The sequence below is a fragment of the Plecotus auritus genome (genome assembly GCF_963455305.1).
Source record: "Plecotus auritus genome assembly, chromosome: 4".
NCBI lineage: Eukaryota > Metazoa > Chordata > Mammalia > Chiroptera > Vespertilionidae > Plecotus > Plecotus auritus.
The window spans coordinates 19100155-19121763 of NC_137775.1; the positions used below are offsets into that span (position 1 = coordinate 19100155).

The 21609-nt window shown below is 36.3% G+C and overlaps 1 protein-coding gene across 1 annotated transcript; it reads left to right on the forward strand.

Annotated features, from left to right (window-relative positions):
• Nucleotides 1–1040: 1040 nt before the first annotated feature.
• Nucleotides 1041–13309, forward strand: LOC308245997 (protein LEG1 homolog; the record flags this gene model as incomplete). The annotated part of the gene is made up of 6 exons (XM_080663860.1): nucleotides 1041–1341; nucleotides 4319–4405; nucleotides 6807–6991; nucleotides 7895–7995; nucleotides 9865–10103; nucleotides 13185–13309. 6 exons carry the CDS (start codon nucleotides 1041–1043, stop codon nucleotides 13307–13309), a joined length of 1038 nt encoding a protein of 345 aa, XP_080519986.1.
• Between the last annotated feature and the right edge of the window lie 8300 nt (nucleotides 13310–21609).

Sequence of the window (21609 nt, forward strand, 5' to 3'; positions counted from 1 at the left end):
ATCTCACCATTAATGAGACACCATAAGTAAAAAGAGAGTTACTTTTACTTGAAATGTATGCATTGCAGTATTGGCCAGCATCTGAAAAGCAACCAAGTTTGTTGCTCTATTTAAAAGAAAGTAAAAGTTTTTAAAAGAAACTCCCTAAATGTGGCTTAGAAATTACTCTGGAAGGAAATACAGAGGGAAACACCTTTCAAATATTTAGGAACTGTGATTAAAAGTCAATGTTTTAGGCCTTAAAAAGTGGAAATACAAAAAGTCTCAAAGTAAATCTTTACTAATATTTTCTGACCTTTAAGACAGTCTGTCTGTTACCAGATTGCCTGCCTAACTGAGGGCAAGATGTGCATTCTAAAATTGAATAAAAGCTAACAGGGCCAGGGCTCCGGGGAGCCTCTCCTCTAGAGAAAGGTTTTCGCCTAGCCCCCATGCCTTCTAAATTCTTATTTCTTGTCTAGTGCATTCGTTTGTGCACTGGCCCCTTTTCCAGATCCTGAACTCTAGCCACAAATGGATGCGGCTTCACAGTCACCTTTGTCACTTAACAGTTGATTAGGAACTTTGAGAGCCAAGGACACAAATGCTAGCCAAGGGCCAACCTTGCAAGCAGTTGGTTTTTTTTTTAATGATAGCACCTGCAGGCCTACTATGTAAATTCTTTTCTGCAAAGTAAATGCCCATATCTTTAAATCTAAACGAATAAGGTAGGTTTATATCTGATGAGTGTATTTAATTTAATAGGCATAAAAATAAAATGAAAATATGATAGCCGTTTTCTAAAAGTGTTTAAAATATTTAATCAAGATTAAAATTTTCAATAGCTTTAAAACAATGTTATGTAAACCACAAACTCCATTATTAACATTATTTAACAAGTAAGGTGTCCTATTTTCATTGGAAAGACACTCTAAACTGTATTGTCCAGAGTGAAAAGAACAGTGTTTCTATATTGGCACGTAAGCAAATGAATACCGTGACTTCTTCCTCCATTTGCCAATAAAAGGCCTGTCACAGTCTCAGTCTCCAGCTTTGGCATAATGGCCTTCCCATCTCTTTGGGCCTGCTTACTAATTGGCTGCTTTTCTGTTTCATTAGCAGAAGCATCCAATCTCTCAGATCTGTATCCTCCCCTATGGAAGGAGAGTCCTGGTCAGTTCAGTGACTACAGGGTGAAAAATGGAAAGTACATTATTAATCCCTGGGTATATCCTGAGAGATTGGGGATGTATAAAATCCTACTGAGACAGACAGCCAGTTACTTTGAAAAATTTGCACCAGAAAATGAACAAAATATATTATGGGGACTGCCTCTACAGCATGGCTGGCAATATACTACAGGTAAGAATGACTCTTGTTTTCAATCTAATGATCTACCAATATAACCACATAATAATTGGGAAATGGGACTCTCTATATGTCATATGATGTTTTTCAAATTGATTATTTTATTTTCTCTCAATCCCCCACACAACCACTGTTTTTTCCCTTCTTCTTCTCCTCCATAAGCCCTTCTTTCATGAGTTGCCTATTTTTAGTAGAAACTGCAATAGGCATACAGTGTAGTTGCCAAACACAAAAAGACTTCATTTCTAACCTATTGAGCATTCTGAAAGTATTTACTGAACTTCTACTAGGTGCCAGACTCCATTCTAAACAGTGAGATGAGCAAAACAGTTAAAAGGTGATACATTAAAAACAGAGGTGGTATCAAATTAATTTGAATTCCTTAGAGTTCTAATTATGTTACCTTTGGGAATGATGGCAAATAGTGGCACCTTGTGCATAAGGGATATTTTTCTGCAAATTATTTATTCCTTTTGAAAATAAAGTACATTCAGTGTTCCGTTAGAAGATAAGTTTGTGCGAAAGATTCATAAATTAAAGAATATTTTTGTTTCGGCTGACAGAAGAGCTCATGAAAAACAGTGGTGCCTCTTGCCCACTCCATACTGATAACACTACCAGTAAGGAAATTAGTTCAGTTCTTATGGGAAAAAAATACAGGGAGATAGTAGTTTATCTGTGGCATACGGGTCGCATGCGGGTCACATGCAGGAGCTACTGAGGTTGGCAAGCCACCCATCTTAGTCAAGGTATATCTTGAGCCTCAAATCTACTTCTGTTTTTCTGGCTTTCCCTTAGAATCAAAGGGGAAATCATGAACATAGAGTTCACTATGGAGGCATGCCAGTCTCAGGGGACTGCAAACCTGTGGTAGTAGGAGGCTGAATGGGCTGGCAGATTAATGCCTATCTTACTCTTGCATTACATTCACACATTAGGACCAAGCCTGACTAAACTCACCTAGTGGTAGGCTTATATGTACCCAGCATTTTCTAAGAGCGAAGTGGAATGTGTGTGTGGAAATAATATTTCAGACACTTTCCATGCCATCAAAGACATTACAACACCATTGGAACAGGAAAGATAGCAAAAGTTAAACAGAGAACAAATGCATAATGACTTTTGGATAAAAGCTAAAAGTGCAAAACAGGAAAGAGCATGGAGTCATTAGTAATATTATTATTCCCATTTTATAACTAAGGCATAAGTGGGAAGTTATTTAGCAAAGATGAACTGAGTAAGTGACAGAGCAAGGATTTGGTTTGCTTGTAGGTCTCTTTTAAGCTGTGTACCTATTACCACCCTCATTTTGAAGGAAAGAAGAGAAGGAACTAGAAGAGAGATTAATTACAAAAGTAAATAATATTCAAGACAGGTAATTCAAAAGTACAAAATTGTAGTAATAAAAGAAATTGGTTCAGAGAAGAGAAATGAAGGATAAAGAGTGATAGGAAGAAGAATACTGGTCATCAGAAGATACATGTTTAAACAGTCAGATGGCTGCCAGATGGGAGAGTGTTTGAGGGGTGGGTGTAGGGGATGAAGAGATTAAGAAATACAAATTGGCTCTGGCCGGTGGTGCTCAGTGGTTAGAACATTAGCCCAAACAGGCTAGATTGATGGTCAGGGGCATGTACCTGGGTTTCAGGTTCAATCTCTGGCCCGGGTTGGGGCATGTGCAGGAGGCAACCTATCGATGTGTCTCTCTCACATTGATCTCTCCCTCTTTCCCCTGCTTCCTTTTACTCTAAAAAAAAATATTGATGGAAAAATATCCTTGGGTGAGGATTATCAACAAAAAAAAGAAGTACAAATTGGCAGTTATAAAATAGTCATGGGGAAGTAAAGTACAGCATAGGGAATATGTAGTCAGTAATGTTGTAATAACTATGTACAGTGTCAACTGGATACTGGACTTATAGGGGGGATCACTTCTTAAGTTATATAAATGTATAACCACTATATTATACACCTGAAACTAATATAATACTATCAATTGTAATTGAAAAACAAAATTAATTAATTCAAAAGATAAATGTGTATATTTACCAAAAAAAAGCGCACCTAATTAAGTGACAATTATAAACAGTTTAAAAATGTGCCTAATACCAAGAGACATATGAAAACATGCTCAAAGTCACTAATTCTCTGAGAGATGCAAATCAAAACGACAATGAGGTACCATCACACACCTGTCAGAATGGCTATCATCAACAAATCAATAAATGACAAATGTTGGCGAGGATGTGGAGAAAAAGGAACCCTCGTGCACTGCTGGTGGGAATGCAGATTGGTGCAGCCACTGTGGAGAACAGTATGGAGTTTCCTCAAAAAACTAAAAATGGAACTCCCATTTGACCCAGTAATACCACTTCTAGGAATATATCCCAAGAAGCTAGAAACACCAATCAGAAAGGATATATGCACCCCTATGTTCACAGCAGCACAATATATAATAGCTAAGATTTGGAAACAGCCTAAGTGCCCATCAGCAGATGAGTGGATTAAAAACTGTGGTACATCTACACAATGGAATACTATGCTGCGCTAAAAAAAAAGGAATTCCTACCATTTGCAACGACATGGATGGAGATGGAGAGCAGTATGCTAAGTGAAATAAGCCAGTCAGAGAAAGATAAGTATCACATGATCTCACTCATTTGTGGAATATAATGAACAACATAAACTGATGAACAAAAACAGTTCCAGAGACAGAGAAGCATTGATCAGACCATCAAACCTCGGAGGGAAGGTAGGGGAGGGTGGGGATAAGGGGGAGAGATCAACCAAAGGACTTGTATGCATGCATATGGGCCTAACCAATGGACACAGACAACAGGGGGGTGAGGGCATGAGTGGGAGGGATGGGGGGTTTAATTGGGGAAGAAGGATACATATGTAACACCTTAATCAATAAAGAAATTAAAAAAAATGTGCCTAATAAATAATTTGTGTATCTTCCCTCTGCCAGGCAGATTAGCAGATCCCAGCCAGAGGACAGACTGTGGCTATGATTCTGGCGATGGTTTGTGCATCTCTGAGTTCAGTTGGTGGGCTGGTAAGTTCATTTAAATAGCAAAATAGGTAATAGCCCCCCTCCCCTCAAAAAACACACACAAAAATAACAACTATGTATTCAACATAAAATTCTAGGGACAGAGACAAAACAAAAACATTACTATTCCTTTGTTAAAATAAATCTACCTCATCACGTATCCTGTGGCCTGTATGCCACATTCTAGGATGTAACAGCCACAAGTTATGATTCTTAGGACATATTCTGCTTTTCACAGAAGGACTGAAACAAGGAACTTCAAAGGATGATGGCCTGACAGACCAGCATTGCCTGTTAGGTGGGAGGTCCTGCTAGCGACAGGGAAATGAGAGGACAAGAAAATGATCCCTTTTCTTATTTTGCTCAGAGCAAGGGTGTGTAGCTTTTAAACCTGTAAACAAAGATTCATCTACCACAAATCATTTTATCAAGCAGGAATCTAAGCCTTCAGTCAGATATTAAATACAAACATAATCAGAAGGCATTTTCTAATTCTCCAGTTTTATTTTGTGTTTTGCAATTAGTTTGCACACAATTTCTTAAAGGTATTTCTCAATAATTAGAAACAAGATCTCACTAAAGTTCACTTTCCTGGAGTGACACACATTATATAAACCTTTACATATTTTTCAAAAATGACATGGATTGGGTCTTCTCAAAGACCCACATAGAGTCAAGGCCACAGGTCCAGAATCAAGTTCCCACCCCACCCCGCCTCCCTGTCCTCTTACCCTCTTACCACCCCCGCACCTGCACCAGTCAATACATGGCTTTTATTGCATCTTTAAAATATCACATTAAGTCTGAGGAATCATCCAGATCTTGCTGTTGCTGTAGCTGGAAAACTAAGATCTTGTTCATCAGCCTGTTGAACTGGTCCTTTTTCAAAAACATAGGCACTGTCCAACATGTTTCTGATATCCTTGTTGTTAACTGTTGTGGCTTGCTGAATCACAGCAGCTGAATTTGATTAAAGTTCAATGTTGTTTCCTTCAAGAATTAACTCATCTTTCTGGGCTTGAGATACTGAACAAGACACGCCTGGCTTCATCTGAACCCTGCAAATGTTCTTTTCATCCAAGACATTTCTGATTTCAACAAGGGAACTATTATGAATTAATGGTGTTCATGGGGGAAGTGAGCGTACACAGACCTTGCCTTGTAACGGAAGCACAGCGACACACCCTTGGTCATGTTCTGTACATGACCGCAGCCTGTCCCTTTCTATTTCCACACAGTTTGTCAACCCGGAGCTGCTTCTTTTTCTTACCAAAGAGACTGAGTTCTTTCTACAGTGATGTGATTGAGATGCCTCTGGGGCCTTGATAAAAATAACTGTGCTTTCCTTCAGAGTGATGTTGACAGTTTTTGGAATGTCGACAGTCTGATTACTGACAATGGTCTTCATCCTCTCAGTAGATGTGGCAAAAAGAGCTAGAATCAAGTTTTTGTTTTTTTTTTTTTTTTTTTTTCAGATTTACTTAGTAGTTTGAAGTATTAGCCTGCTATAGTGGATGTAGGACTGCATTCACAAATGAATATGTATGATGAAAATTTTTCTGCATCACCAGTGGGAATCAGTATAGGCTTTACAACCAACTATATTATAACTAGTGGCCCGATGCATGAATGAAGATTTGTGTAAGAATGGGTCTTTGTTCTCCAGGCTGCTGGCACCGCCTTAGCTCTGGCCAGAGCAGCCTTTCCACTAAGGCCCAGAGCCGCCTTTCTGCCTTCCCACGCTGCCCAGAGGCCCAGAGCGGCTGGGGTGGTGCAGAACACCTGTGTTGTCACCATGGTGACATGCTCAGAGCCTGTGTATACAAATTTACCATCTTTGTTGGGTTACTTTGCATACTCACTCCTGATTGGCTGGTGGGCGTCGCAAAGGTGCAGTCAATTAGCATGTTACTCTTTTATTAGGTAGATATCTAAATCTGCTGAAGTAGGTTATATGTAGAGAGAAAAACAATTTAATTGATTGTCAATTTAATTATCCAAAGATCTATTGTCAACACTTAATCCAACATTTTTACTTCAAAGACCTAATATAATGTAAGGACTTTGTAATATCATGGTTGCTCATTGAAATTGCTTAAATAAAATACAAAATATCAATACTATAACCACATTAAAATATTTTGGAATAAAGTCACATTTCATGGCAAAATCTCAGTTAAAAGTGTATTATTCTGTGCACAAGTAGATACCTATCTTCCTTATATATTTATTGCTTTGAAAAGAAAATATTACCAAATCTGTTAAAATTATGTTTTGTTTTAAAACATTGTAGTCAACTACTTAAACTTATATTTATGACTGTAGAGATATTAACAGAAGCATATTAAAGTTAGATATATAATTCCTATGGACTGTAGTGATAATAGGTATTTTGCTTTTACAGATATGAATTACTTTCTCTGTGTATTACCCTTCCTGGCTGCGGTTGACTCTGACATAATGGGGATATCATCAGACCAAATCATACTTTTGCCACCACCCAAGGATCAAACAAAGTTTTGTCTTAATGTTTCTACTTGTCAGTCATCCTTTCCTAAGACAATGAGAAAGTGGAATGTCTTCTACCAGGTTCCATTTTATATTTGTAATTTATTCTCTTAAGAGGTGGTAAAATAGGTATTTTTTTTGTAAAATGCTTTGGTTTAGGTTTTTGTGTGCATTATACAATATTTTCCTAAGTATTACAATGTAAATTTTTATTCAAGTTATATTAATATTATTACATTGCAGCAGGACATTACATGCCATTAACATCCTCTGAACCAATAAAGCATTAACACAAAATATATCCACTCATCTCACCCTAAAATATTATATGTAAATGTGAGAGCACCCAGGATATAACACTGAATGAAATTATCCTGGTTAATTGAACCTTCAGGTCAACCATGGAATAACTCTTGAGAGAAATATGATTATAGAGTTGTTTTTTAAGCAGTCAACTTATTTAAACTGCATTAATAAATGACCACATATAGGTAGAACTAACAATTATGGGGAAATTAAAATCAAATATTCAATTAGCAATATAAAATACATTGGTGAAGCATAGACATGGACCAAGATCAGTGCTGAAAACATAGATTTTCTAACTCTATAGTTTTAGTTCATTATTTTAGATAAGTTTAAATTAAATATAATAATATTTTCCTTTTCTTAATCTTAAACTTTTGTTATAATTTCAACAATGGTAGCAGAGAAAAATATAATAAAAATACAGTATTGATTGCTAGGAAAATATTTGCACTTCATTTCTTATAAATGCATTCAATATTACTACAAATAATAGGTAATTATTATAGTCTTTCCAGGGTGTTAGTCACTGATAGCTTACACAAACTAATTCTTAGAATCAAAATTCTCCTTTGATGTAGACTATTGTTAAATTGTAAATTTGAACAAGATGAAATTGTAGGGAAATAAATTGTTATATTTTCTCAAATATGAATTAATTTCTCCTCTTTACTATAGCATTTGCAGTTACCTTCTAGTAGCTTTGAGGACTTATTGAAGTACTTATGGGCTGCACATACAACAGTTTTGGAAGATGCTTACAAAATATTTGAAGATAGGTAAGATTGGATCCCAAATAATTTTTCTTTAATATGACAAATAATTTGGGGGTTTATTTATGTGTTTATATTCTTCTTATAACATAACTGTCAATCTTCCTATTAAATAACATAGCTAATAATCAGGGTATTGAATGATGAGGTATATGTATTTTAGTATGGTCAGGCTAAAAAAGTGTTTTATGAAGAAAGGGCACAAATTTAAGAAGAAATATCTCATACCAAAAAACCAACACATAGAACTTACAACCAATTTCTCTCTATTTAAGAAAAAGACATTTTATTCATTATTTTGATTGCAGACATATAATATGACTAGAGGCCCGGTGCATGAAATTTGTGCATGGGTAGGGTCCCTAGGCCTGGCCGGTGACCAGGGTTGATCAGGGCCTTCTGGCTGCTGGCTTGAGCCTTCCTTCATTCCATGCTGCCCCCTGATAGTCAACACACATCATAGCAAGTGATCGAACTCCTGGTCTCCTGGTCTCCTGAGGGGACAATTTGCATATTAGGCTTTTATATATATAGATAGGTGCATACTTGGGTGAAAAACCAGTATCAGGGTTAGCACACTTGAAAGAAAATGTAGCACAGCAGGGAGCAGACAACATTTCAAGAAGAATGAGTCTGTTAAAAAAATTGCAAGCTGTTCAGCATGCTTAGATGGCTGATGAGAACAGGAACCATGACTTATAGTGTTATAAAATGATTTCCTACACTCTTAACCTCACCACTGTGATAATTTGTCCCCCAAATATGTGAGAGAGTTTGGTTTCCCAGAAGACTGCATCCTGTAGGAAAAGCCCATGTATTTAGAAAATTGGATAAGAAAAGCACACACATACTTCCCTGGGATGCTCAATATTTTGGGGGCCTCCTAACTTCAGGAAATCAATAGTCACAAAGGATGCATGAATCTCACAAATATGCTGCCTTGAAATCTTTGATTTTTATCTGCCCATTTCTAAAGAGTATTACTTAGTCATTGTCTAATATCTAGTTATTATATAACTAGAGGGCCGGTGCATGAAATTTGTGCACGGAGGGGGGGATCCCCTCAGCCCAGCCTGCACCCTCTCCAATCTGGGACATCCCTCTCACAATCCTGGACCTGATTGTGAGAGGGATGCTCCTAATCGCTCACCTGCCTTCCTGCCTGGTCGCCCCTCACTGCCCCCCCTGCCAGCTTAATTGCCCCCAACTTCCCCTTCCTGCCAGCCTGGTCACCCCTCATGCCCCCCTGCCGGCCTGGTTGTAGGCAGCCATCTTGTGAGGGTGTGAAGGTTAATTTGCATATTACCTCTTTATTATATAGGATATGCAAAGATAAGGTATCTTTTTAAAAGTGATAAAACTCAAAATAAAATATAAAAGCCTGATTGGATGCTCCTTTACAAATTTAAAATTTTAACTACCTATATTTGTATTTTCAGTGGTAAGAACTCAGGCCCTAGCTGATTTGGCTCAGCAAATAGAGGGTAGGCTCATGAACTGAAGAGTCCCAGGTTTGATTTCAGTCAAGTAACTCGGTTGTAAGCTCAATCCCGCGTGTGGGAGGCAACCAATCGACGTGTCTCTCTCACATCGATGTTTCTCTCTGTTTCTCCCCTTCCCTTCCACTCTATAAAAAACAATGGAAAAATATTCTTGGTTGAGGTTTAAAAAAAACCCATACAATAATAATAAAAAAAAAAACACAACAACAACAAAAAAACACCCATAAAGGTAGGAACTCAGGCCATCACATTCTAAAACTAAGATCTACATTCTTCGTTTGTTGACAGAAGATGAATTTTTTCCTAGAAAACACTGAGTCTGAAATGCTTAGTAGACTAATTATAATTATACATGTGTCCACTTGTCTTTTAGGTTACAAGACTATTCTAAACCAGAAGCAGATTTTGGAAAAAGTTGGTATGTGGGTGTGGGATATATAGCTGCAGTCAGGTTTCCTACAACCTTGATTAGAACACATGAATTCCAGAAGAGTCTGCCACCACGATTGCTTGTCAATGGGGACAGAGCTCCCAACATCAGTGACTTTACTGAACTTCAAAACATAGTCCTGCTTGGTTTAAATCTTCTTCGTGAAGTGGATAATGCTACAGGTAAGGGCCTTACTAAAAATACCTTAAACAAGCCCTAGCCAGGTTGATTCAGTGGATATAGTGTAGGCCTGTGGACTGAAAGGTCCTGGGTTTGATTCTGGTCAAGGGCAATATGCCCATGAGGCAGCCGATCAATGATTCTCTTTCATCATTGATGCTTCTATCTCTCTCCCTTTCCTTTCCTCTCTGAAATCAATAAAAATATATTAAAAATATACCTTAAACAAAATCAATATGACATTGAGTTGTAAAGGAACAAATAATGATTATATCACACTAGAGGCCCAGTGCACAAAATTAGTGCACAGGTAGGGGTCCCTAGACCTGGCCAGCGATCAGGGCCAATCGGGGCCTTATGGCTGCTGGCCGGGGCCTTCCTTCATTCTGTGCCACCCCCTGGTGGTCAGTGCATGTCATAGCGGGTGATCGAACTCCCTGTCTCTTAGTTGGACTCCTGAGGGGACAATTTGCACATTAGGCATGTATATATATATATATATATATATATATATATATATATATATATATATATATATATACTTTCAAAGGAAGTCATGCTTTCCTATGGGTATCCATGTTACACATTTAAAATATATATATATATTTTTATTGATTTCAGAGAGGAATGGAGAGGGAGAGAGAGAGATAGAAACATCAATGATGAGAGAGAATCATCAATTGGTTGCCTCCTGCATGCCCCCCAGTAGGGCTTGAGCCTGCAACCTGGGCATATGCCCTTGATCAGAATTGAACCCAGGACCCTTCAGTCCACGGGCCGAAGCTCCATCCACTGAGCCAAATTGGCAAGGGCTCCATGTTACACATTTTGATCCTTCCACTCATGACCTGTCCTTATTGACCATGAAGCCACCAGACTACCTCAAGCCCATGTTTTTAAATCTGTAACCCATATTCTATCTTTATTTCCTTATACATGGCTCTTAAATTTAGAATGAAATAAAGAACATCAAAATAAATCCTGCTATGATTAATGGGGAAACTAGCAAATGGACTTATGTAAGCTCCCACCATCCAGTCTTACTAATCATGGATGAAGCACTCTGTTCCATTTCCTCAACTGTAGGATTTCTGAGTAGAGTGAATCTATAATTGTATGTTTGAATAACCATAGTATCCCAATTTTCCAGATATGCTCTTATGCAGTGAACCAAGCTTAAAACAATTTAAAAAAATTGATATTTTTAAAACAAACAAAACAAAATAAAAAATCTGAAAGATATAAAAACATAGTAAACACAAGTACATTAAATATATGATTTGAAATCTTATTTTCATTAGAGTAACAAATATACTCAAATATTTTAGGGGCTTTATGCAATTGGAGTTTCTTGCTCCAGTTATGGTCCCATATTTCACTGATTAAAAAAGGGGCTTTGTAAGTTTAAGTAATTCCCCAGATGGTGAATGACCCAGTAAGTATGCATCCTGGAAGTATTATTTTAAAGCCTGTGCTCTTTCCCCTTAACAAATCATCATGCATACAGAAATTTATGCTCTAGGATAGTTTGGAATCTGATATTAACACTTTGCTCTTGTTGGATGTATCAAGGCGAGACCTGAAAATTCAATGTTACCAAATCTAAAAAATTTCAAACTATCCTAATTTCCTCACTAGTCTAGATACAAAGAAGAGAAAAAGTGCTATCTCGGGTCTTAGGACATTAAATAGATTAGCCAACTGAGAAACATGAAACCAAATGCCCCCACCCACCAATCAGGTAATATGCTACAACTACATGAAGAAGAGTAAAGGATGTTTATGAAAATTAAATGGAAATTAAGCATTACCCTCCCATCCCCAGAGTCTAGGAAGATACTTCCAAACTGCTGCCTTTTATACATTAACAGATCTAACCTGAAATACTGTATGTTTTATTTCCAATCATCATTTTAAAACTCTATTTTACTATTTTCTTAAAACACATTTTAATTGAAATACCTTTTACTTATTTTTTTTTAAATATATTTTATTGATTTTTTACAGAGAGGAAGGAAGAGGGATAGAGAGTTAGAAACATCGATGAGAGAGACACATCGATCAGCTGCCTCTTGCACACCTCCTACTGGGGATGTGCCCGCAACCAAGTTACGTGCCCTTGACCGGAATCAAACCTGGGACCTTTCAGTCCGCAGGCCGACGCTCTATCCACTGAGCCAAACCGGTTTTGGCACCTTTTACTTATTTTTAAAAATACATCTAAGTATATATTCAATGTTTAAAAGTGTAAGTGTATAAACACATGAAATGAAAGTAAAAATCCTCTTCATCATCTCTCCTCAATCACATCTCCTTAGTCTTCCACCTATTTTTTAAAAGTTTTTGGTGCAAATTTCTAGGATTTTTTTATACATCGAACAGTGCAAATAAATGAATAAATAAAACCTGTGCTGTTTGTACAAATGAAATCACACTCACTGCTCTGCGCTATACTTTTTCAACTGAAAATTTTTCTTGGAGCTTTTCCTGTATCAGAAGATGTTAATCCAACTATTTTTTTTAAAGGATGTGTAGTGTTTTATTTATTAAATTATACCTATGGAGATTATTTTATGTTATAAGCTATTGGCAATAAACAACAATGGCATTTTATACATACTTTTTGGGCACAATATATTATCTTACCAATAAATTTTTAGAAAGGAAATGAATTAAAATTGATGGGCCATATATTGCCAAATGGTACTCAAAAAAGTTTTTAGGACTTTACATTTTTGTCATAAAACTATGAATTAAGGTTTTTGTTTTTCTCCAACCCACTGCCAAATAACAATTTCTGTAATTTGTGCTAGTTTGTTATGTAGAAAATGTTGCTTCATTATTATATGAATTTGTAGTCTTTGAATGTGTTCATGTATTGTACCCAGTTTTCTATGGAGTTACTTAATTTTTCTTATTGATTTTTATATGAAGAGCTGGTTAGTTAATTTTAAAAACATGTGTAAAATTATCATGTAATGAACATATAATATTTGTATGTAAGACACATATAATTTTATTTAAAATAAGCATTTCAATAATTGGGCTTAAACTTACATGTAAAAATTTTATATCTTTTCCAGGGTCATTCTCTCTCACAGTATGGAAAATTTTAATGAAGACAGAAGGTGCAAGAAAACTCATTCTAGAGCTTGCAAAAACAGTTCTTGAAATCTTTAATCCAACAGTTCTGGAAATAATGAGTTAACAATAAAAGTTTCTAATTTGTTGGGCAATAGCAATTTCAAAATTTAACATGATCATAACCAGGATATTTTTCTTGACTTTTGTTTTTTAATTATGCTTATTTGTTAGAATTTTGTCCATGCATACCTAATTTTACATTCAAATTAATGTTATTATTTTAATTAATAATTCTTGACTTTTAATTCACCAATATATAATGTTTAGCATTTAAAGAAGATTGTATTAAACTATTATAAATCATTGAGAAATTAATAAACAGACATTAAGCTCACATGGATTTTTGTTAACTTATATAACCTAATTTTATTTTATTTATTTATTTTTTATTTTTTTATCGTTTAAAGTCTTACATATATTAGTACATATATCTCCTTTTTTCCCCCATTGACCTTCCCCCAGCCTCCCCTACCCCCTGTCGCATGCCCTCATCCCACTCCCCCCACAGTGTCTTGTGTCCATTGGTGTGCTTATATGCATGTATACAAGTCCTTTGGTTGATCTATTTCCCTCCCTCCCCACCACTCCCCAGCCTTCCCGCTGTAATTTGACAGTCTGTTGGGTGCATTACTGCCTCTGTATCTATCTTTTTATTCATCAGGTTATAATGTTCTTTATTTTCCATAAATGAGTGAGATCATGTGGTATTTTTCTTTCATTGCCTAGCTTATTTCACTTAACATAATGCTCTCCAAGTCCATCCATGCTGCTGCAAATGGTAAGAATTCCTTCTTTTTTATAGCAGCGTAGTATTCCTTGTGTAGATGTACCACAGTTTTTAATCCACTCATCTGCTGATGGGCACTTAGGCTGTTTCCAAATCTTAGCTATTGTGAATTGTGCTGCTATGAACATAGGGGTGCATATATCCTTTCAGATTGGTGTTTCTAGTTTCTTGGGATATATTCCTAGAAGTGGTATTACTGGGTCAAATGGGAGTTCCACTTTTAGTTTTTTGAGGAAACTCCATACTGTTCTCCACAGTGGCTGCATCAGTTTACATTCCCACCAGCAGTGCACGAGGGTTCCTTTTTCTCCACAACCTCGCCAACACTTGTCATTTGTTGATTTGTTGATGATAGCCATTCTGATAGGTGTGAGATGGTACCGCATTGTTGTTTTGATTTGCATCTCTTGGATAATTAGTGACTTTGAGCATGTTTTCATGTGTCTCTTGGCCTTCCTTCTGTCTTCTTTCGAAAAGTACCTATTTAGGTACATTGCCCATTTTTTTATTGGATCATTTATCTTCCTTTTGTTAAGTTGTATAAATTCCCTGTAGATGTTAGAGATTAAACCTTTATCAGTGATAACATTTGCAAATATGTTCTCCCATACAGTGGGCTTTCTTGTTGTTTTGTTGATGGTTTCTTTTGCTGTGAAAAAGTTTTTTATTTTGATGTAGTCCCATTTGTTTATTTTCTCTTTGGCTTCCATTGCCCTAGGAGCAGTATTGGTGAAGAAATTGCTTCGGCATATGTCTGAAATTTTGCTGCCTGTGGATTTCTCTAGTATTTTTATGGTTTCCCATCTTATGTTTAAGTCCTGTGTCCATTTTGAGTTTATTTTTGTGTATGGTGTAAGTTGGAAGTCTAGTTTCATTTTTTTGCATGTATCTGTCCAATTTTCCCAACACCATTTATTGAAGAGACTGTCTTGACTCCATTGTATGTTCATGCCTCCTTTGTCAAATATTAATTGAGCATAGTGGTTTGGGTCAATATCTGAATTCTCTATTCTATTCCATTGGTCTATATGTCTGTTCTTGTGCCAGTACTAGGCAGTTTTGAGAACAGTGGCCTTGTAATACAGCTTGAAATCTGGTATTGAGATCCCACCTACTTTGTTCTTCTTTCTCAGGATTGCTGTGGCTACTTGGGGTCTTTTTTTTATTCCAGATGAATTTTTGGAGAGTTCTTTCCAGGTCTGTGAAATATGCCATTGGTATTTTAATGGGGAGTGCATTGAATCTATAGATTGCTTTGGGTAATATGGACATTTTAATGATGTTGATTCTACCAATCCATGAACATGGTATATTCTTCCATCTGTTTATGTCTTCCTCTCTTTTTTCAGTGTCCTGTAGTTTTCCACGTATAGGTCTTTTACCTCCTTAGTTAAGTTTATTCCTAGGTATCTTAATTTTTTTGGTGTGATGGTAAATGGGATTGCTTTTTTAGTCTCTCTTTCTGTAAATTCACTATTGGTGTAAAGAAATGCCATAGATTTCTTGGCGTTAATTTGGTATCCTGCTACATTACCGAATTCACTTATTAAGTCTAATAGATTTTTGATGGAGTCTTTGGGGTTTTTTATGTACAATATCATGTCATCTGCAAATGACAGCTTTACTTCTTCTTTTCCAATTTGGATGCCTTTTATTTCTTCTTCTTGTCTGATCGCAATGGCTAATACTTCCAGCACTATATTGAACAGGAGAGGTGAGAGTGGGCATCCCTGTCTTGTTCCTGCTCTTAGGGGAAATTGTTTTAGTTTTTGCCCACTGAGTATGATGTTGGCTGTGGGTTTATCATATATGGCTTTTATTATGTTGAGGTGTGATCCTTCTATTCCCACCTTGTTGAGAGTTTTTATCAAGAAAGGGTGTTGGATTTTGTCAAATGCTTTTTCTGCATCAATTGATATGACTATGTGATTTTTTTCTCTCAATTTGTTTATCTGATGTATCATGTTTATTGATTTGCAGATATTGTACCATCCTTGCATTCCTGGGATAAATCCTACTTGGTCATGGTGCATGATCTTCCTGATGTAGTGCTGAATCCGATTTGCTAGAATTTTGTTGAGGATTTTGGCATCTATGTTCATGAGGGATATTGGCCTTTAATTCTCTTTTGTTGTGTTGTCTTTATCTGGTTTTGGTATTAGGGTGATGCTGGCTTCATAGAATGAGTTTGGAGGTGTTCCTTCCTCTTGAATTTTTGGAATAGTCTGAGGAGGATAGGTTTTAGTTCTTCCTTGAATATTTGGTAAAACTCCCCTGTGAAGCCGTCTGGCCCCGGGCTTTTGTTTGCTGGGAGCTTTTTGATGACTGCTTCAATTTCTTCCATAGTTATCAGCCTATTGAGATGTTTAGATTTTTCCTTATTGAGTTTTGGAAGGTTATATTTTTCTAGGAATATGTCCATTTCCTCCAGGTTGTCCAGTTTGTTGGAATAGAGTTGTTCATAATATTTTTTAACAATCCTTTGTATTTCTGTGAGGTCTGTTGTTATTTCACCTCTTTCATTTCTGATTTTGTTTATTTGGGTCCTCTCTCTTTGCTTCTTGATGAGCCTGGCTAGAGGTTCATCAATCTTGTTTATCTTTTCAAAGAACCAGCTCTTGGTTTTGTTGATCTTTTGTTTTTTTTTTTGTTTTTGTTTTTTTTGGTCTCAATGTCGTTTATCTCCGCTCTGATCTTTATTATTTCCTTCCTTCTGCTTACACTGGGCTTTTCTTGTTGCTCTCTTTTTAACTCTTTGAGTTGTAGCATTAGGTAATTTATTACCATTGTTTCTTGTTTTTTTTGCAGTAGGCTTGTAGAGCTATGAACTTCCCTCTTAAGACTGCTTTCGCTGTGTCCCATAGATTTTGGATTGTTGTGTTTTCATTGTCATTTGTTGCCATGATGTTTTTTATTTCTTCCTTGATCTCTCTGGTAACCCAGTCATTGTTTAATAGCATGCTGTTTAGTCTCCACGTGTTTGATTTTTTTGGATTGTTTTTATTGTAGTTGATTTCCAGTTTTATGCCACTGTGGTCTGAGAAGATGCTTGATATGATTTCTATCTTCTTGAATTTGAAGAGACTTTGCCTATGACCCAACATATGGGCTATCTTTGAAAATGACCCATGTGCGCTTGAGAAGAATGTATATTCTATGGCTTTGGGGTGAAATGTTCTGAAGATGTCAATTAATTCCATCTGGTCTAGTGAGTCATTTAGGATTGATGTTTCTTTGCTGATTTTTTGTTTAGAGGATTTGTCCAATGGTGATAGTGGGGTATTAAAGTCTCCTACTATGATTGCATTGCTGTCAATCTCTCCCTTGATATCCTCCAGGAGTTTTTTTATGTATTTGAGTGCTCCTGTATTGGGTGCATATATGTTTACCAGAGTTATTTCTTCTTGTTGGATTGCTCCCTTTAGTATTATGAAGTGTCCTTCCTTATCTCTTATTATGTCTTTCACTTTGAGATCTAATTTGTCATATATAATTATTGCTACCCCAGCTTTTTTCTTTCATTTCCATTTGCCTGAAAAACCTTTTTCCATCCCTTCACCCTCAGTCTGTGTGCCTCTTTTTTCCTGAGGTGAGTTTCTTGCAGACAGCAGATATATGGGTCATGTTTTCTTATTCAATCCGTTACCTTATGTCTTTTGATTGGGGCATTTAATCCATCTACATTTAAAGTTATTATTGATAGGTACTTATTTGTCACCATTTTTATTCTTTACCCCTGTGTTCCTTCTTCGCTTCCTATTTCTTTTTTTTGTTACAGCAGACCGTTTAGCATTTCTTGCATTGCTGGTTTGGTGGTAATAAATTCCCTTAGTCCTTTTTTGTCTGTGAAGCTCCTGATTTCACCTTCAATTTTGATTGATAGCCTTGCTGGATACAGTATTCTTGGATTCAGACCCTTCCTTTGCATGACTTTGTATATTTCATTCTATTCCCTTCTGGCCTAATGAGTTTCTGTTGAGAAATCAGTCGTTAGTCTGATGGGGGTTCCTTTGTAGGTAACTTTCTGTCTCTTTCTGGCTGCTTTTAAGATTCATACTTTGTCATTGGTGTTTGCCAATTTAATTATAATGTACCTTAGTGTCGGTCTTTTGGGGTTCATTTTGCTTGGGACTCTGTGAGCTTCTTGGATTTGTGTGGGTTTTTTCTTCCCTATATCAGGGAAGTTTTCTGTCATTATTTCTTCAAACAGGTTTTCTATTCCTTGCTCAGTTTCCTCTCCTTCTGGCACCCCTATTATGCAGATGTTGTTTTGTTTTGTGTTGTCCCAAAGTTCCCTTAGGCTCTCCTTCTGCTTTTTAATTTTTTTTTCTAGAAGCTGCTCTACTTGTGTATTTTTTCCTACCTTGTCTTCTAATTTGCTGATGCGGTCCTCTGCTTCTTCTAGTCTACACTTGATGCTTTCTATTGAGTTCTTTACAGCAGCAATGTCATTTTTCATTTCTTCTTGGTTCTTCTTCATTTCCTCTTGGTTCTTACTCATATTGTCGAATTTGTCTTCCAGTCTTTTCAGCCATCTTATGACCATTTCTCTGAATTCTTTCTCTGACAGGTTGCTTGCCTCCATTTCGTTTACTTCCTTTTCTGGTGATGCCTGCTTTTCTTTCATATGCAGGCTGTTACTTTGTCTCCCCATGGTCTCTCTTCTCCGGGTGTCTGGTTATGTAGTTATTTCTCTCCTTTCCATGGTGGAGTGTAGAGCTCCTCTGAATCCACATGTTTGCCCCAATTGGGGACTGGTGTTCTGGGATTTGCAGCTGTTTGGTGGGTGCCGTAGTTGTAGATTTTAAGGCTTCCGATAATATCCACTTTCCCCTTCCTGTAACCTAATTTTATGAAATTTAGGTTAATATCTTGCTGATTTATAACCAAATCCAGAACATTTGGAAAATCCTGTCTATTAAAATTTTAAAACTCATAAAACTGAACTGGCCAGTAGAATACCTAAGTTGTCATTGTGTGTGTTTTCACTGATCACAAATTTATAGCAATTTATACTAATTTTCCTCTCCATGGTCCACATATGATAATGAATGTTTAAGGAGAGAATGCACTGGCCAGAAGTGATTATGTCCAAAGCTGACATGAAGCTTTCATATGAAGATTTCCCAGGGCTTTATCAGACTAATTCCACTAACTGTTAAAAATTAGATAAACTGGTTTGAATAATAGGCCATTGGAATAAGAAAGGCATAGTTTACATCCCAGCTCTATTGTTTCCTCATGTGAACTTGGGCAATTTTTGTAGATCAGTTATTGTTATAATGAAGATTATCAAGTAAAGTAAAAACATGCTTATCAAGTGGCTAAGACTCTTCCCAATGAATAAAATGCATTTAGAAAAGTTAGCAGTTGTTACAATAATTGTGCTGAGAGATGGATGACATGTGTCGTATTATTGGGTCAGTAAAAACATCTTTGATCAGCCAAGATCATGAATACGTTTTTATTTAATCCAAAAACACATGGAAGATTTTCTGTTAGCTGTATATAATAGAGGCAGTGAGGTAAACAGCCTCCCAAAATGATGTGAAATAATTACACATCTATGACATGTCTACCAGTATACAAAACCAAATCCTTAAACTAGCTGAAGACAGATGATGCTAAGTAGGCAAAACCACTCTCAGTTAAAAGAGAAAAATCAACAAATAACAGTGCCCCCATAATACAGATTTTGATCCCATTCTGATATTGGGGAAAAATCTACCCTGCCACCTTAGTTCTTACAGCTGGACTGGTAATTAAATAATAAAATTGACACAAGACTAGACTGACAGGAGGGGAAAAGTCAATTTAATCTGTGGGCACAGAAGAATCACAATGTGAAATGATACTCAGAGCATAAAATAAGGCTCAAAGAAATGATCAAACTAGGTACCCTTTTAATACTTTTTAGACAAAGAAACAATACATTTGTGAGAAATTGACAGGACAAGGAAAGTTAGGTAGCAAATTAGCAATGGTGCTACAAAGTTTATTTTTACAAGCTTTTTTTCCTGTTTTTTATAATTTATTTATTTACTTACTTATTTTGTTTACTTATTTATTTTGTTTTTGTATCTTTTTATTTTTGAACGTAAACTCTTAATTGAACAATATTTTGTGAAAGTTCATTCCCAGATTTTACAAGTTTTGGCCATTTTTATTTTGTAAAAAATTATTTTTATTTACTATGGAAAATCTTTGGTGTAATTTTTTATTACTTATAATTTTTAATAATATTAGAGTACTTAATAATAAATGTTCCATACATCAAATGTTTTATATGATTTAACAAATATATGGGTGAGGAAAACAGATTTACCATATATCTATACAGCAAGTTTCTTTTTCTTTTCTTTTCTTTTCTTTTTTCTTTTCTTTTCTTTTCTTTATTAATTAAGGTATTACATATGTGTCCTTATGACCCCATTGCCTCCCTAACCCCCCCACTCATGCCCTCACCTCCCTTGTGTCTGTGTCCATTGGTTAGGCTTATATGCATGCATACAAGTCCTTTGATTGATCTATCCCTCTTACCCCCATCCTCCCCTATCTTCAGGTTTTTTAACTCTGGATTTTATAACTTGTGATAAGGTCATTTCTCAGACCCTTAGGAGCAGGGAGAGCACCTATCACAGGGAGTCAGAGCACTGCTCCCACTCCTGCACATCCCAAATCACTTTAGTTTGAAATATTCTGTATGTTGTTGTGAAATATCTTGGGGCAGTTGTCCCTGGGCCCCAAAACTGGAAAGCAAGGTCGACCAAGAAAACCTGTCAGGTAGACCGAGGAGGGTGGACACTAGCAGGAAAATCATCATGAAGCAAAAGAAAATTATAAGCCTTCACTCCAAACAGAGTTAAGTATTCTCAAACAAGACTTTGAGGATATAAAAACCAACTGGAATTAAATATTAAAAAATGAAGAATAGAGATGAATTGAAAAAAAAATGGAGAACTGAAAAAAAAGTTAATAAAACTCAAGAAAGAAATAGATAAAAAAACAAAAAAACAGTTAATAAAACTCAAGAAATAGATGAAAAAAACAAAATCATCTCAGAAATGAAAAGTTGAGTTGCCTAAGGGAGGGTAAACTCAAATGAAATTTTAAAAGTTTAATTAACATAACCATGAGCAGATAATAGCTCAGATAGAGCTGAAGAATGATATAGGAAGTTCATACCTAGACCAAATACATATGGAAACATAATACCTGACAAACATGGAATCCCATGTCACTAGAATAGAGAGTGACTTGTTAATAAATGCTGTAGGGAAAAGTTAAAATAAGAAAAATTAAGTAGCCAGTTGGAAAAAGATAAAAAAATAAGTTAATTTCTCACACACCACACAAAACAAACTCTGAATGAATTAGCAATCTATACTAATAAAAGGGTAATATACTAATTAAACCGGACATCTTCCAGATATCCTTCTAGACAAAGTTACAGTAGTAGGGGCCGAGGCAAAGGTGTTTATGGGTGATCAGACTGGCAGGAGAGAGCAGTTGGGGGCAATCAGGAGGCAGGGGAGAGTGGTTAGGGGCAATCAGGCCAGCAGGGCAGAGCGGTTAGA